Below are 18,280 nucleotides of genomic sequence, written 5' to 3'. Positions count from 1 at the left end.
GTAAGAACAGCCCTGGGCCCAATAAGAGGTTATAGGTTATCTACAGGAACGTATAGGATATCTAACATAGGATGCAACAGAACAATAATGAAGTATGTAGAAATCAAGTTTTTTATGCCTAGGACTGCCCTAAAGATCAGATATAGCAAATATTCTTACACCTACCGATAGTCCAGGTAGTCCAGGAGGTCCCTGGGGTCCAGCAGGGCCCTCTTTGCCCTGAAAACAAAGGTGGAAAAATAATCTGTAGTTTATTTAGTGTAGTATATGCCATAGAACAATTCCTCACCAAAAATGAACTACAAATCCTGAACATAATCAAGAAAATAAATACAAAAAGTGTGCATTTGTGCAGTTATCTCTTCATTATCTGGAAAAGGCTGCTCAGCACTTATTTTAGCAAACTTCAATACCATCAAACAACCAGTTTCAAAGGGAATCTTGTAATTGCATTTTTTTTTGTGATATGACCCCCAGACCAATGCAATTACCAATCTTAAGAAGCATACATTCAAGCAGTCTAAAAATGATCGAGCTTTAAATTTATTTTATAATTGGAGTCATTTGTATAAATTTAGAAAATATGTTTTTTTGTTTTTTTAGAAAAAAAGAGGTTTATTGCTTAACCTAAAACATTTCACCACTTAGATTGGACGCTGGACAACTGAGTTTGGTGCATTCACAAAGTTTTTTCATCAAAACAATAATGCATACGATGTTTGTTAACTTGAAGTTCCTAAAAGTAAAAGGTGACTTCCTGTCTTCTGGATTAAACCCTGTCCACTTGGGGCTATGCCTTTCCACATGAGGCTACACCCTGCCCACATGGGGCTAAGCCTTACCTACACAAGGCTAAGCCCTTCCATATGACAGTACGTCCTTCCTACATGGAACTAAGCCTTCCCCACATGAACTTAAGCCCTTCCCACATAGGGATAAGTCCTACCCACATGAGGCAAAGCCTTTCCCACACAAGGCTAAACCCTGTCTATGTGGGGCTAAGCCCTTCCACGAGGCTACTGTGCATATGGGACTAAGCCTTCGCCACACAAAGCTAAACCCTCCCCATATGGGGATAAGTTCTGCCCACATGGGGTTATACCTTACCTACATGGGGATAAGTTTTGCCCACATGGGCCTAAGCCTTTCCCACACAAGGCTAACCCCTGCCCATAAGCAGTTACACATGAGGCTAAGTCCTGCCCACAAATGGCTAAGCCCTGCCTACATGTGGATAAGTCCAGCCCACATGGGGCTAAGCCTTTCCACATGAGACTAAGTACTGCTCACATGGGACTAAGTCCTACCCATACAGGCCTAAGCTCCATCCACACAGGGCTAAACCATGTCCACATGGGGCTAGGCCTTCTCCACATTGGGTTAAGTCCTGTCCACTCACCATCCTCCTCATCCAGTTAGGGCACCTCACTGGCCAGTAAGAACCCTCTCTGGACAGGTCTTTGGTGATGGGTGGGACCTAACCCCAAACAAGAACAACACTTAGTAGCAAATGTAAGTATGAATCAGAAGATCAAGGTCTACTGACTCACAAGCACAACTTACATTTGAAAGCTTAAAAAATGTTTTCTTTCAAGCCCAAGTCCAGCCCAAATCTTTTATTCTGTTTTGGATAAAGAGAAGAAAGGATAGAGGAAGAATGTGCTGTGGGACAGTGGGTGATTTGCCACCCTGGGCCAACACTAATTTAGACATCAATCTTACATTAGGGTCTCCAGGGTTTCTCCTTCTTACATCAGGATCCCAAGAGTCACCCCACTTTATATATGGGTCCCCCAAAGACACCCCCTCTTTACATCAGGATCCCCAGAATCACCCCCAGTTTACATCAGGGTCCCCAGAGCTCCAGCTCCATATATCAGGATCCCCCAGAGCTCCTTCTCCTTACATCAGGGTCCCCAGAGCTCCCCCTCCTTACATTGGGGTCCCCAGAGATAACCCCTTTATATCAGGGTCCCCAGAGCCCCAGTCTTACATCAGAATTAACAGACTCACCACCACTTTACATCAGGGTCCTCAGAGCCCCCTCCAAAAATCAAAGTCCCCAGGGGCACATCGGTGTCCCCAGAGCCCTCTTCCTTACATCAGGATCCCCAGAGACACCCCCTTACATTAGGGTCCCCAAAGCCCTCTTCCTTTTATGAGGATCCCCAGCAACCCCCACTTTACATCAGAGTTCCTAGAGCCCCCTCCTTCCATAAGGATCCCCAGAGACACCCCCTTTTCATCAGAATCTCCAGAGTCTTGTTGCTTATATCAGGTTCCCCAAAGCCCCTCTCCTTACATCAGTGTCCCCAGAAGCACCACCTTCACATTGGGGTTCCCAGAGCCCTCTTTCATCAGGATCCCCAGAGACACTCCCCTTACATCAGGATCCCCAGAGCACCTCTCCTTACATCAGGGTCCCCAGAGGCACAACCTTTATATCAGGGTCACTATAGCTCTCTTCCTTACACCGGGGTCCCCAGAGCCTTCTTCTTTACATCCCCAGAGACATACCCCTTACATCAAGGTCTCAAGAGCCGTCTTCCTTTCATCAGGATTCCCAGAGTCACTCCCACTTTAGATCAGCGTTTCCAGAGCCCCCCTCCTTCCATAAGGGTCCCCAGAGACACCCCCTTTACATCAGGGACCCCCAGAATCCTTTTCCTTACATCAGGTTCTCCAGAGCCCCTCTCCTTATATCAGGGTCCCCAGAGGTACCCCTTTACATCAGGGTACCTAGAGTCCTCTTTCTTACATCAGGATCTACAGAGACACCCCCCATTACATCAGGTTCCCCAGGGCACGCCTCCTTACATCAGGGTCCCCAGAGGCACCACCTTAACATCGGGGTCCCCAGAGCCCTCTTCTTTCAAGATTCCCAGAGACACCCCCCTTACATCAGGGTTTCCAGAGCCCTCTTCCCTACATTAAAATCCCCAGAGTCATCTCCCATTTTACATGTGGGTCCCCTAGAGCCTCCTTCCTTCCAGTCATGTGCCTGACTGTCGACAGCTACAAAGAAAGCCTATGCTGAAAGATGTTAAAAGGTGTGTCACCATAAACCATTTGTTTTTTACGAGCACTCACATTTCACCATATCTAACAATCAATGAAGCACCATAGTTCAATTTTCATCATACATTTTCTTAAAGAGTCCCTGCCACAAGACCAATAACTTCAACAATCTTTCCATAAGATTATTTGTACATTTAATTTATTTTATTGCATGGTATTCCCCTGAAAAGCCTCCCTTGTGTAGATATCCAAAAGCCCTGGTACTGCTGCTGGGTGCCGCCATTTTGGATGTGATGGCAGCAGCCCCAGCAGGCTCAAAGCTGTCACTCCAATGTCTCTCTATAGCAGGGGCCTCCAAACCTAAACAAAGGGCCAGTTTACTGTCCTTCAGAGCTAAGGAGGGCCAAACTATTGGGAGTAGAAAAGGTCCTGACTTCTGCAGAACAAACAAAGCCACATCTTTGGTATCACTGGGAGAAATAGCACCCCATCGTTACTGTCATTGGGCCCCATTGTTCGTGTCATTGGGTGGATTTGTGCCCCACCATTGGTGTCATTGGGAGGAATTGTGACCCATCAGTGGGAGTTTTTCTGCCCCTTTAATGGTGTCAATAGGGGGAATTATGCCCCAATGTTGGTATCAGTGGAGAAAAATGGTGCCCCAAGAGTCGAATAAAAGTAGGCAAAGGGCCACATCTGGCCCCCAGGCTGCAGTTTGGAGACCACTGCTCTATAGTATTTCCCTTGACGTCTCCCCTGTTGCATAAATGTTTTTGTAGGGAGAGGGGACGAGGATTTGCGCAAGCACAGGCAGTAATAAGACATTCCAGAAGAGGAGGGGACTATAATGTGCAAGGAGGAAGGGGCTGTGCTAGGGAGTTGATTCCTCTTGGAGTGGTCATATTTTTTAAGCTAAAAGGTACATTGTAAGTGAATGAAAAAGAAAAACACCAATGATTAAACTTTTAAAATAATCAATTTTGCTATTTTGTAAATTAGCAATAGTCTCTTTACGCCGACAAAAATCTGTTGTTTCTACGAAAGGGATTGTTGGTTGTGTGTGGCCTCCAGGACCAAGGTTCCCAGTTCTCCCCATGAGAATCTGCTTTATTGCTTTATGAGTGCCTATTAGGGGGGCTTTACGTTTACATTTTATACAATGTTGGCAAAAAAACATACATCACAAAAAAACGGTGAAGGATCAGAACTTGCTTTGTCCTGTAACAACCTCCCTCCATGGTTCCTGGGGCAGAAATTGCGCATTCATTTCCTTTCTGGGGTCACAGACAGAAAAACCTAATTCTATCCAAAACCAAGGTAATGATTACTGAGCAAACGTCCCCTTTTTGTGCCTCCCTCCTGCTGAAACACCCAAGGCAGCCACCTCTCCTGCCCACCCCTCTGCCTGGCCCAGACGACAATGCTGCCTCTGCTGCACTGAAAACCCCAAGCAGTGTTGTCAGCCCTAGGGTCTCTCTTGGTGCTAGTACATTGTGAATATAAGATTGTGCTTACAGTCTCTCCAGAGGGGCCAGGAGGTCCAGTGGGTCCAGAAAGGCCATCAGGTCCCTAAACATCAGGGAAACAAGTTTTAATGAGAGAATTTATTAATATAAGTCTGTTAATGTAATAAAATATTCAGAGATTGTAATAAAATGGATACTAAGCAGAACACAGTGCAACGTATCTTGAAAGACTCATTACTATTGGCGGAGCTCAAATATAACACAGTGCAACGTATCTTGAAAGACTCATTACCATTGGTGGAGCTCAAGTACGCAATTTTGGTCACAAATAGAGAAATTAAAACACAGACAGGATCAATTTTGAGAATGCTTGGGACTTGTAGAATTTTGCATAGCTAACTAGATGACGATGCTCCAAATAAAGAGGAAGCACAAGTTATTCTAGACCAGGGGTGGGCAAACTTTTTGACTTTAGGGCCGCAATGGGTTCATATATTGGACCCGGGGGCCGGACCAAGAGTAGATGAATGATGTGTATGTGTCATCCATAGTAAGTATAGTAATATTCCCCCATAGTAAGCATAGTATTTAATCCCCCATATAGTAATTCATCCCCCATAGTAATTCATCCCCCATATAGTAATTCATCCCCCATAGTAATTCATCCCCCATAGGAATTCATCCCCCATAGTAATTCATCCTCCATATAGTAATTCATCCCCCATAGTAATTCATCCCCCATAGTAATTCATCCCCCATATAGTAATTAATCCCCCATAGTAATTCATCCCCCATATAGTAATTCATCCCCCATAGTAATTCATCCCCCATATAGTAATTCATCCCCCATAGTAATTCATCCCCCCTATAGTAATTCATTCCCCATATTAATTCATCCCCCATATTAATTCATCCCCCATATTAAGTCCCCAAGTCCCCCCTGTGTCAATTCACTTACCTTTGCTCCGCGCGTTCCTCTCGCCGTGTTCCCGCGCCGTTCCGGTGTAGCATGAAAATCTGTCTCCTATGAGGATCTGCCCCCCTCGACGTATCTGCGCATGTGCCAGTTTCAGGCATTAGCAGTCGATCGGCGATCTCCGGCACATGCGCAGATACGTCGAGGGGGACAGATCCTCATAGGAGACAGATTTTCATGCTACACCGGTCTTCAGGGCGGACTGTGAGAGGAGCCTAGCGGGAGCCTAGCTCCGCGGGCCGGATTAAAAGGTCCGCCGGGCCGTATACGGCCCGCGGGCCGTAGTTTGCCCATTGCTGTTCTAGACTGTCTTGCTGGAACATGTCTCTCTCCTTGTCTATGTAAAGCAAAAAAAAAATGCAATGCATCTCAGCAATACATGCACATCACCCCATGGTTTTCCTCTTAATCTATTAATACCACCTTCTGCGGGCCCTTTAGTGTGGGCTTTAATGCCCAGGAGATGGTGTGGCTTCTGTATCATGTGACTGTTGTGATTGGCTCTTACAGTGGTTACATGATCGGATGTTCGTGCCACTGGCTACTGATCAAAAGCCTTGACAATGACACCAACCACCCCCCCCCCCCCGGCAATAGTGAGAAAGACACTCACCTTCACAGCTCTGGCCATCCCCAGGAACGACAGTCGGGCTCTGCATACACCATCAATCAGCCTGCAGCCTCTTGGATCCCATCTGGTCCCTATGCCACATACTGTATGTCCCTTCTTCGTGGGGCAGTGCTGCCTCCCCTAAAAAATGCCGCCCTAAGCAAATGCCTTGTTTGCCTTGTGGTAAATATGCCCCTGAGTGAATGCGCTCTCAGCACACAACCTCATGCCACCATCGAAGCATATGTGTGGCGGCTGGACATTAAAGCCTACCTTTCTTGTTGCTGCCTAAACGTATTGGCAAGAGGTTAATATAGAAAAAAATGTACTATGTGCTTTATTTCTGGTTAAATGACAATATTAGGTGCTTATATATAATGACCAGGATCTTTACATAGTAACATGTTCACTTGCTAGAATGTTTTCAGAATGATATCATTAGAACATCGTCCTTGAAATGTGTTCGTAGAAGAGACAGTCTCCTAATGCTCTACATCAAGGGTGTCAAACTGGCGGCCCTCCAGCTGTTGCAAAACTACAAGTCCCATCATTCCTCTGCCTTTAGGAGTCATGCTCACAACCAGGGGTGGAAAGACCATTCGGAAACTTGGGCACCGCCCAAGGTCCCGGGTTCAGTAAGGGGCCCCATGAGATGCCCCTGGTACCTTTCATAGGCTTTTTTGGGTGTGGTTTGAGTGTGGGCGAGGACACAGGGGCCCCATGATCCCCTATTGCCCAGGGGCCACATGAGTTATCAGTCCGCCCCTGCTTGTAACTGTCAATCTTGCAGTGCCTCATGAGACTTCTAGTTTGGCAACCGCTGGAGGGTCGCCAGTTTGACACCCGTGTTTTACAGCAAGAGTTTAGGTCACGATGAAGCTGATAAGATGTTCCAAAATAACAGAAATGAATGTCTCCTGCTCTTGTTAATGTATTGCCTGTGCAAATCATTAAGTGAATGTTTTATTATCCAAATGTTTATGGTTTTTAAGGTCCTACATGGCAACTGACCAAGATTGGTGCTTAAAAGCTTCCCTGTTTGGCAAAGGCGCAAGGTATTGGCTGACTTACCAAGTCTGACCTTCACACACATGTGACAATTTTGCGAATTTCTAATCTTTACTTTTGCTTTGTAACTCTTCCCTTCCAAATCAATTTTTGTAAACAGCTGACCGTGAATGCCGGTTGCCGTTTTCTTATCACTTTACATTATAATAACAATTGAGTACTTACAGGCGGTCCTGGATTACCCGGAGATCCGATGAAACCTGGCATACCAGGAATGCCCTGGTGTAAGACAAAAAATGCAGACCTATATTATATTTCATCCAATATACAGGCGTACCTCGGTTTACGAACGCCTCGGTTAACATAATTTTCGGTTTACGAATGAAAATCCATTAAAAAGTTTTTTTCACAGTACGAAGTGTATGTTGGTGCCAATTTTTAAATGCTGTTGCCTGCTTTTTTTTTTCTTCACTATAGCTCACAGAATTAGCTGTCACTTTCCCCAGAGCTAAAGGAGACTTTGTTTCTTTTATCTCGGGAAACAAACTAAAAGGAAACATTGCTTCTTTAAACTCAGGGAAATAAACGAAAAGGAAACTTTATTTCTTTTAGCTGGGGGGAAAGTGACAGCTGATTCTCTGAGCTATAGTGAAGAAAAAAAGCCGGTAATTACTTTTAAAAACTAGCACTGACCTATAGGGGTTTATTTACTAAAGCTGGAGAGTCCAAAATCAGACTCCCTTCTGCATAGAAACCAATCAGCTTCCAGGTTTCATTGCCAAAGCTTCATTGAACAAGCTGAGGTTAGAAGCTGATTGGTTTCTATGCAGAAGGGAGTCTGATTTTGGACTCTCCAGCTTTAGTAAATAAACCCCATAGTGACAGCAACTTATTTTTTACTTTTTTTCTGACCTCCGGAACGGATTAATTGGTTTTCAGTGCATTCCTAAGGGAAACCGCGTTTCGGTTTACAAATTTTTTGCAATACAAAACGTCCCGGAGAATGCATTAAATTCGTAAACTGAGGTACACCTGTATTTCACCTTACACTTAATATACTTTAACCTCCCTGGAGGTATGATTATTTCAGATTTTTGGTGCTGAAAGCGGTACCATTATTTTGCATGGAAATTTGGCGTTTTATATTGTAGGCCTGTAATTCTTAGGAATAACTCACTGAAATCTGTCCGAACAAGAGTCTAGTAAACATCCCGGGTAGGATAAAACTTGAAACATGAAATCATAAATTAACCTCCTAGGCGGTCTGATTATTTCAGATTTTTGGTGCTGAAAGCGGTACCCTTATTTTGCATGGAAATATGTAGTTTTTTATTGTAGGCTGTAATTTTTAGGAATAACTCACTGAAATCTGTCCGAACAAGAATCTATTAAACATCCCGGGTAGGATAAAATTTGAAACACGAAATCATAAATTATAATTTAATAAATGATCATAAAAAATAATAATATAATAATAATACATTTAATTCAATAATATAATCAAACCAAAAACACTGAAATTTGAAATATAGCGCCAAGTTCGCACATCACTGAGCAAGGTCGCAAAATTGTTTTCAGTGTTTGATGAAACATTTCCCCCACAAATCATTATCACTCAATTCTGCAAGTGGTTCTGATTTACTATCGCTGTTCTCTAGCCGGTCTGAAACCGCTTTTGACCTAAAGGAACTCTTTTTGGACGCCATGGACTTTTCTCAGTTTCCAGGCAGAAAGAACAGTAAAAATGCAGGCAGGGCGCCGGACAAAGCACTCGGGACACAATGTATGTGAAATGGTTTGGAACAGTAATGTTATACTATGTGATTTTTGTGAATGTCACTTTTTGTCATTTTCAAATTTCCTGCCGCTCCGTCCCCCGTATGTCCCGACACTCACAGAGGATGGAACCCAGAAGACAGATGCCAGCATCCACCGGATTTCATTGCCGGGGACACTGCAGGAGGGACATCGCGGGAGTGCAGAACAAGGTAAGTGATCGAGGGATTGCGGAGCAACGTTGCATGGTAAGCCCGAGTGTAGCTCGGGGTTACCGCTTGTGGTACTGAAACTTTACCCCGAGCTACACTCGGGAATACCGCCAGGGGGGTTAAAAGACAAGTATGGCCCCCCGTTTATACTTACCTAGGTAGATGCTGCATCTGGCCCCCGCCGGCTCTAACTGTGAGAACTCAGCGATCACTGAGTTCTCCCTGCCGCTCTGAGCAGAGAGTGGGACTGCCAGTCACCGCTACCTGCTCAGCAGATTGCTGAGAGGCTGAGCCAAGTACCGCTCCAGACTCTGGGGTGGATTGTGAGTTTAAAGTCAGGATCTTTCCCCAGCCTGGACCGGCTGAGTGACGTCAGTTGACAGCGGGCTTCAGCCTGCTGTCAGCTGAAAATGGGTCATGTGATTACAGAATGAACTGCACTTCTGTGAGCTACAGGAGAAGTACAGCCAAATGAACTTTGGCTGAACATCTCCTTTAAGCAACCAGAAAACAGACTTAAAGCAGACCTTCACACAAAATGCATCCTCTTCCTCCCTCCAGCCTCTAACATGTTTGCAACTTTTTTTGTTTTTTTAATGGTGAGTGGGTACATTTTCTTGACAGGTACCCACTCCTACTTCCTCAATTCTCATCTAAGTAAGAATGGAACACGTACCAGAAGGTTGCAGGACCAGTCACACCTTGTCTCTTGTTTTTGGTGAACCTTGATCTTTTTGCTGCTCCCATGAGCTTGCTGATATAAGCCATATCTCTGCACTTCCCTGGCCGATATCTGCTCTTTTTTGTACCTGCAATTGTCCTCATCTCCTCTACCACTCATTACTTGCCCTTGACTTGGTCCTCAACTATGCTCCCACTTAATCCCAACCTGCAACCACTTGTTATCGACCTTTGGCTTGTTCACTGACTATGCTTCTGCTTGATCCCTACCTGCTATATAAGGTTGCCACCTCATCCCTTTAAAACTGAACACCTATTAATTACACAGGTTCTGAGGATAAATTATTGCAGATAAGGCACTAAATGAGTTTCAAAACCACCTTAATCAGCCACAGAACCTGTAATTAATAGGTGAGGTGGTAACCCTACTGCTATATCTCCTACTAGAGCGTAGCTTGCGTGGTCACCTTGTGTGGTGACCCTGATGACCGCAACCTGTATATTGCAGCCATAGCTTCGTTCTTTAAAACACTGTGCTACTTAATTGCTAATTTAAAAAACACTAAGTTTTGGCTTTAACACATGAACACAAAAAACCCATCCATGTCTCACAAATTTGGACTTTATTTGCTTGTTGAAGGATTTGCCATCTACAGTAACTTTAAAAATGGTGTTATCTCTACATACAGAATGTACAATGTCTAGAAGGTTTTTACCTGTTCGCCTTTTGGTCCAGCTTCTCCATCTGGCCCTCGGTCTCCTTTGCCGCCCTAAAATATAAATTTTAACAGGTTCAACCCAAACCTCAAACAACATTATCCTTGAAGTTCTCTTTTTTACATTTTCACTCTGTAATATACCCTTTGCTTATATATTTTTTTAATTTCTATTTAAAGGCCAAATTAGCTTTATGTTTAAATCAACTTAAGTACATTGTAGGTGCATCAAAAATTGCAAAACCATATATTATTATTATACAGGATTTATATCACGCCAACAGTTTGTGCAGCGCTTTACAATATAAGGGAGACCAGGGGTGGACTGACCATTTGGAAACTCGGGCACTGCCCGAGGGCCCGGGGTCAGTGGGGGCCCCATGAGATGCCCCTGGTATCGTTTTCATAGGCTTTTTTGAGTTTGGGCAAGGACACAGGGGCCCCATGATCCCCTATTGCCCGGGGGCCCCATGAGTTGTCAGTCCGCCCCTGAGGGAGACAGTACAATTACAATACATTTCAGTACGGAAGGAATATGAGGGCCCTGCTCGTGGAGCTTACAATCTGTATATATATCCAGAGCCTCTCCTATCCTCTGGAACTCCCTGTATGTTCGGTAAGCCTCCATCCTGTCTGCCTTTAGGCGATCTTTGAAAACTCACTTCTTCATGGAAGCCTACCCCACCTCCACCTAAGAACTGTACTTGAATCACCTCCACCAGATCATCCCCCGCACCTATCACCTTTTGTATCACCTCCCCCTTCCTTTAGATCAGTGGTTCTCAACCTTCCTAATGCCGCGACCCTTTAATACAGTTCCTCATGTTGTGGTGACCCCCAACCATAAAATTATTTACCCAGTAATTATAATTCATGAGTGTCGTTTTACCTCCAATACTGCTGCTTTCAACACAGTATCTGCTTTCAACACAGTAGCTGCTTTCTACACAGTAGCTGCTCTTTACACATCGGAAATATGTGTTTTCCAATGGTCTTAGGTGACCTCTGTGAAAGGGTCGTTCGACCCCCAAAGGGGTCGCGACCCACAGGTTGAGAACCACTGCTTTAGATTGTAAGCTCCAAGAGCCGGGCCCTCCTATTCCTTCTGTACTGAAATGTATTGTAATTGTACTGTCTCCCTTATAGTGTAAAGCCCTGCGCAAACTGTTGGCGCCATATAAATTATTATTATTATTATTATTATACAGTATTTATAAAGCGCCAATAGTTCACTCAGCGCTGTACATTACAAAGGGGGACAGAACATGTGACAGAACAATACCAATACAATGCAAAACATGAGGGGATCGAGGGCCCTGCTCTTTCGAGCGATCCTGTATAATAATATGCATGTATGTATTTTTTTTTAATTATTTATTTATTTAATTTATTTATTAAACAGCCACTGCTTAAAGTGATTCTAAAGGTTCTAATAATAAAAAACAAAAACAGTTATACTTACCTGCACTGTACGATGGTTTTCACAGCACAGCTCCAATCCTCTTCTTTTTGGGTCACTCACTGGTGGTCCTGTCTCCTCCCCCTTGCCGAGTGCCCCCAATAGCTAGCCTCTTGCTATGGGGGCACTCAAGCAGTTTCACTACCAAGCCGCGCTCCTGTGATATTGTCCATTCACACAAAGAGCAGCTTGGCTCCTGCGCCCCCTCTCCTTATTGCCTTATCGGCTCACTGGCTGTGCTTGGCAGCAGCAAAAACCAATAGCTCTCACTGCTGTGTGAGCCAATTAGGAGAAAGAGGGACTCCTAAGAGCCGCTTATCTCATGCCCATTGTTGGATCGAGATGGTGCCCTAATAAGTATAAGTTGGGGCTGAAGGGGGGAGCTGCACTCAAAGTTTTTTAACTTAATTCATAAAATACATTAAAGAAGAATTCCAGGCAAAATTATTATTGTCCCATGCAGTGAGGCTGTGCCCGCACTGCATGGGTTAAATGCTCATTTTTGTGTAGGGGCTCGGAAAGCAAAACTATACTTACCTAATCCGCCGATCCTCCGAGTGAAAGACCAGTCCCCGCCGCTCCTGCCCCCTCTCACGCTAGAGGTCTTGTGAATGGGCTGTTCCTGGCATCATCACGCCCATAGACCAGCTCCAGATGTGAGGACAGCAGGAACAGTTCACCCTTGGACGTAGGGGAGCGTGGTTTTCTGGAGGATCAGAGGAATGGGTACGTACAACTTTTCCTTGTGCCTCTGGACAAAACAAGCACTTAACCCATGCACTGCGGGCACAGCCCCACTGTATGGGAAAACAAAAATTTTGACCGGAGTTCAGCTTTAACCCTTTGAGGACCAAGGGACGTATTTGTCCCATGTTTTTAATTGCGTGTATCATCTGATTGAGAACTTAAAACTCTTTTTTTTTTGTTTGAATCAAAATATTAGTTCTTATCAACAAACAACAAATGGATCTAGCTTTTTGCCAATTATTTCATGAAATGGCTTAGTTACAGCAACTGAAGTGTACAAACTTTAAAAACAAAAAAATTGATTCTTTTGGCGTTCTGTAATCTTTTGGTTCTCAAAGGGTTAAGGTTAAAAAAGAAATTTCTGCCTTTAGAACCACTTTAAATGCTCTTGCCCTTGCTAGCATACTGCAGACAAGGACCTTTGATCTATGTGTGGAAGCAGCAGTCTATCTGCAGAGGTCTGAAACACCCCCCGTTGAGTCAGAGCTAGAGCCCTCCAATCATCATGAGAGCATGAACTTCAAGAGCTCTAACTATGACTCATCAGGGGGTGTGGCAGACTCTCTGCAGGGAGACCACTGCTTCCACACAGAGAGCAAGGGTCCTGGTCACCAATGAAAATAGAAAGCCCAGCAATAAAACCTAACAAAGCATCTAACGCTTCCCACCCGTTTCTCCAAAATTAAAAAAGAAGATTTTACCCAGAGGTAAATTAAAAGATCCATTGGGCTTAAAACCATAATATTGGCCTAGATTCTAAGGGATCTTTTTTTATTAAAAAAAAATAACAAATAATAATAAATATGTATGAATGTGACAAACATTTACACAGCCACATAGAAAAATCACTGTATTTTTTTCTAATACTATTATTTCCTATGGATTCCCTCAAGAGTTGGTTCTGGCCAGCTCAGTGGATTGCTGTAGGAAAGTCCTGGATTCTTTCTTGGATACACAGAATATAACTGGATATAACATTTACAGGTAAAGTTGATCCAGGGAATATCCGATTGCCTCTCGGGGGATCAGGAAGGAATTATTTTCCCTGCAGGAGCAAATTGGATCATGCTTTGCTGTTTTTTTTGCCTTCCTCTGGATCAACTGTGGGTGTAGGATTATAACTTTTTTTTTCTTTTATGGTTGAACTGGATGGACTTTTGTCTTTTTTCAGCCAGACTAACTATGTAACTATATGTAACTATGGAATAAGTATAAATCAGCACACATATATATATAAAATCCTCATAAATCCCTTAAAGTCATATCAATATCCTTCCCCTGAAGTACTAATAAAACATATATTCATTGACTTAAACCCAAAACCCACAATTATAGTGAAAAAATCAAGACCCAAAGAGATTACCCAAAAATAAAAAATATCAAATATATATAAAAGAACAAAAATAAAATAAAGTCCCAATATGCAAAGTGTCCAAATAATGTGTCCAAACAAAGATCAATTTCTTGATAGGAAGACGCTTCCTACTCCACTGAAGAAGATGCAAATCAATCACAGGTGCTCTTCAAATACCTCAAAAAACAAAATCTCAACATAGTATATTACCTTTTAATCCCAGGACTAAAGTGCCACACGTGTATCATGCAAAAAAAAACACTCCAGTGTCACAGCACTCATGTGCTAGGGCTAGTGCTGCGGCAGCCATTTTGGATTCTGGAATCCCTGTGTGTTGGAGGTCTGGAGAGTAACGGTGCACTTCAGGTGTCCCCCAGAGCTACAAAGTGATAGTGCTGGATAGGAGTAGCAAGGGGGAATTACCTGGTGATCGGGAGACCCTCTACACATGGAAAGGGGATCGTATACTGGGCATGAGGAGTTTGATGCTGTCTTGCTGATCTTATCGTTTTTATATGTAAGTGGCTACAATAAATTTTATATATGATTATAATTCACATACTGATTCCTGGTCTGTTTGTGAGGTCCTGAGGAACAAGAGGATACCATTCTAAGGACACTCTGTACATATGTGGTTGATTACAAGCTGGAATTTGTTTGTTTTAGGGTAATTATGCACTTTATATATAGTTTGCAGTGATATTTAAATTTTTATTTTTTTTTTCACATGAGTGCTGTGACACTGGAGTGTTTTTTTTTGCATGATACACGTGTGGCACTTTAGTTCTGGGATTTAAAAGGTAATATACTATGTTGAGATTTTGTTTTTTGAGGTATTTGAAGAGCACCTGTGATTGATTTGCATCTTCTTCAGTGGAGTAGGAAGCGTCTTCCTATCAAGAAATTGATCTTTGTTTGGACACATTATTTGGACACTTTGCATATTGGGACTTTATTTTATTTTTGTTCTTTTATATATATTTGATATTTTTTATTTTTGGGTAATCTCTTTGGGTCTTGATTTTTTCACTATAATTGTGGGTTTTGGGTTTAAGTCAATGAATATATGTTTTATATGTAACTATGATTATCAACACCATCTAGTTGTCATAATTTTCTCATTGCAAGAAAAACCACCACATTATGGCCTCTACATAGCACTTACAATTATAAGAGATAATCAAACATTTGTTGCGGCTCTGTATATATTTTTCACATTTTTATATTTTCACATTTTTTCCCAAGCAGCTCCTGATCATAAGTTGCCTAGGCAATTTCCTGTCTTCCAGATGCATGTTGGGAAATTAATATTCCTCCCCCTCTCTTCTGTATGGTATTCCTCACTAACATCACAGGTATATTAACTAGAGCAGGCAGCATGAGATACCTAATAAAATAATAGCAAACTGGGTTACAAATATATAACATGGATATACATAGAGCATATTTATTATACATTACATATGTAGTGCCCCTCCAGATAGTTGTAAGGGGCTAGTTACATTTTTTTTTTAGTTAGAGAGACTGAGTAGCAGCCTGGGGAAATTGTCAGCAGGGTCAAATTCGGGACAGGGCTGGGAGGCTCTGCAGGTCAGTTACCTGTCAGATACCTCCCCCTGCTCAGGAATCTTGGAGGAGATACTGGAAGCAGTAGGTGGTGGTGAGGAGATGCTGGCCTGCACACTCAGAGGACTTTGGCCAATCCCCAAGTAGGAGGCTTGGCATGGGGCCCGGGCAGTCTTTAAGTGTGTTTGCTCAGAAGCAAGAGAGTTCAGGTGGAAGATGTGAGGAAGGCTGAGATGCCAGAGCCTGGGAGTGGGCCCAGTGGGAAAGGGCCTACCAAAAGCCCCGGGCCTGGAAAGCAGGATCACTCCACCCCATTGGTACCCTGAGTGAGGACCACCTGTGGAGCCAAGAAAGGAGCCAGCCCATCAGAAGGCCTAAAGGCCACCACAAAACAGCTCACAGGCAAGGACTTAGTGAGTAATCCTACACCTCCTGGGCCAGTAAAGGGGAAAGTGCATTCTGGTGGGAAACCTGACTAGCTCCTTACTGGGACTGTTCAACCTAAAGTGGCAGGCACTGGATCCCCTTGCCCAGGGATTCCTCTAGACAGCTGGGTAAAGAAGAGGATTTGTCAGGGACCATCGCGACGCATGGGTCTACACATGCGTAGGCGTCTGTCAAGACATACAGGTAGCAGGGCACTAGGACCCAGGCGCACCCGTCGTCTTGACAGTACTAGGCAGGCACTGGGACCTAGGCGGCGACTGTCAGGTGCAGGGCGGGCTACTTAAGCCAGCCCTGCACAGATGCTTGTTGCCGAATGGTCTTTTGTATCCTGTTGCCTGTGTAGTGAGTACTCTGATCTGGATTGTCTGACCTTGTTGCCTTCTCCTGTCCTGACCCCTTGGCTTGCCTGACTCTGCTCCTGGATGTTCCCTTATAGATCTGATCTTTTGGTATTGACCCTGCGTGTGACCCGACTATCCTTTGCCTATCGTCTTGTACCTCACCGACCCGCTAGTTACCGACCCAGCTTGTTTGACTCTGACTTTGCTCATCCGTTCCATCCATCCCTCAGGGATCCCTGGGCTCCCTCACATCAGACTCTTAACCCACTGGAGCCCTTGGCAGACTCCTCTACCTCTGGTAGAGATACCTAGCAGCTGCGACCTGGTCCCGGAGCGCTCCAAGTCCATCCCCACCATCAGGGGCCCTGGTGAACAAGTGTTCCGGTACTTAGACTCCGCACTCTGGGGAGGCTCTATCAGGGGACTGATAGAGGTACTGTCAGGTGGTCCGTTACAGGATTTATCTGGGGTCTGGGGTGGCACACCAGGAGAGGCTGGAGAGCTCTCCTAGAAGAGAATTTCCCTAATAAAACTTAAAAAAACAAGCTCCAGGACTGTTTACTATCTCTGAAATGCAAATCTGTGGGAGATGGCTGTGCAGGATTGCAGAGGGGCTCAAACCTTCAGCAACTCCTAAGGGGGTATACATTATTATTCTGTGTAAACTGTTGAGGTTGAACTAGAATAATTAAATGAAATCTGATCTTTCAAAGGTCTGCAAATTATACTTTCAACTTTTTATTTAATTTTGAATTATCAGACTCACCTTCATACCATCTAGGCCAGTTGGACCGGAAGGGCCCACAATACCAGGTTCACCCTGCAAACAAATAAATCCAGAGGTAATAAATAAAGAGTTAGCATGCTATCAATGGACAAAATGCATAAACAGCAAAACCCTGAAAATAATCAGTAAAGTATGCGTCATACTTGGCTTTTCCCCTTCCAGCTTCCCGATTCCCGAGTTCATCCCAATTTATCCTATGGATCATGCAGCTCACTAATCAATAGAGTGATTTAGGATGTAGTAGGAGACAAAGTTAAACTTTTTTGGAAAACATAGGGTCTCGAGTCCCCCAATGTTCAGGTCATTTTATTATCCAATAGGAAGATGCCAGGGATGGTACGAGGAAGATAAATTTTTCAGGAAAATAGGGAAAGAGTCCCCCAATACTCCGGTCACCCGATTATTGAGTAAGTAGAATCAGGATGAGGTAGAGGGGAGACGAAACTGATTTTTTTAAAGAAAACATAGGGGATCTCCTTATTATTCAAAAGAGAGATTTGGAAGGTGGTAGAAGGGAGACCAAGCTGAACTTTTCTAAGAAAGCATATAGGCCTGATTCCCCAATGCTCAGGTCACCTTATTAACCAATAGGGAAACTTGGGAAGTCGAAGGGGGGAAGCCAAGCTGAATTTTTTTAGGAAAGCATATAGCATAGGAACTGGAGTCTCTCAATACTCAGGTCACCCACTCATTCAATAGGGAAACTCAGGAGGTGCTGGAGAGGAGACCAAGCTGAGTTTTTTTAGGAAAATGTAGGGGGTCACTTCATTATCGATAGGAAGAATTTGAAAGTGGTAGGAGGGAGATCAAGCTGAACATTTTTAGGGAGACACAGGGGTCTGAGTACCACATGGCTCAGGTCACCTGATTATCATAAAGGGAGGCTTTGGAGTGAAGAGACTAAGCTGAACCCTTTTAGGAAAACATAGGGGCAGACGTCCCCCCAATGCTCAGGACACCTGATTATCATAAAGGGAGGCTTTGGAGTGAAGAGACTAAGCTGAACCCTTTTAGGAAAACATAGGGGCAGACGTCCCCCCAATGCTCAGGTCACCTTATTCTCCAATAGGGAGGTTCAAGAGCTGGCAGGAGGGAGACCAAGCTGAATCTGGTCAG

The 18,280-nt window shown here is 43.9% G+C and overlaps 1 protein-coding gene across 1 annotated transcript in view; it reads right to left on the bottom strand.

Annotated features, from left to right (window-relative positions):
- COL22A1 (collagen type XXII alpha 1 chain) overlaps window positions 1-18,280 on the bottom strand; it is a 665,084-nt gene that overhangs the window by 127,402 nt on the left and 519,402 nt on the right. Inside the window, exons 47-51 of the mRNA XM_089654647.1 lie at window positions 17,144-17,197; window positions 10,464-10,517; window positions 7,304-7,357; window positions 4,534-4,587; window positions 166-219 (exon numbers count right to left, since the gene is read on the bottom strand). Of these exons, the coding sequence (XP_089510773.1) occupies window positions 166-219; window positions 4,534-4,587; window positions 7,304-7,357; window positions 10,464-10,517; window positions 17,144-17,197 (270 nt within the window). The remainder of the gene's footprint in view (window positions 1-165; window positions 220-4,533; window positions 4,588-7,303; window positions 7,358-10,463; window positions 10,518-17,143; window positions 17,198-18,280) is intronic.

Source organism: Staurois parvus, unplaced genomic scaffold (assembly GCF_062004578.1).
Source record: "Staurois parvus isolate SC_StPar_1 unplaced genomic scaffold, SC_StPar_1.0 ptg000783l, whole genome shotgun sequence".
NCBI classification, from domain to species: Eukaryota; Metazoa; Chordata; class Amphibia; order Anura; family Ranidae; genus Staurois; species Staurois parvus.
Note: the sequence above shows the minus strand (reverse complement) of the source record. Positions and strands in the feature narration are given on the sequence as shown.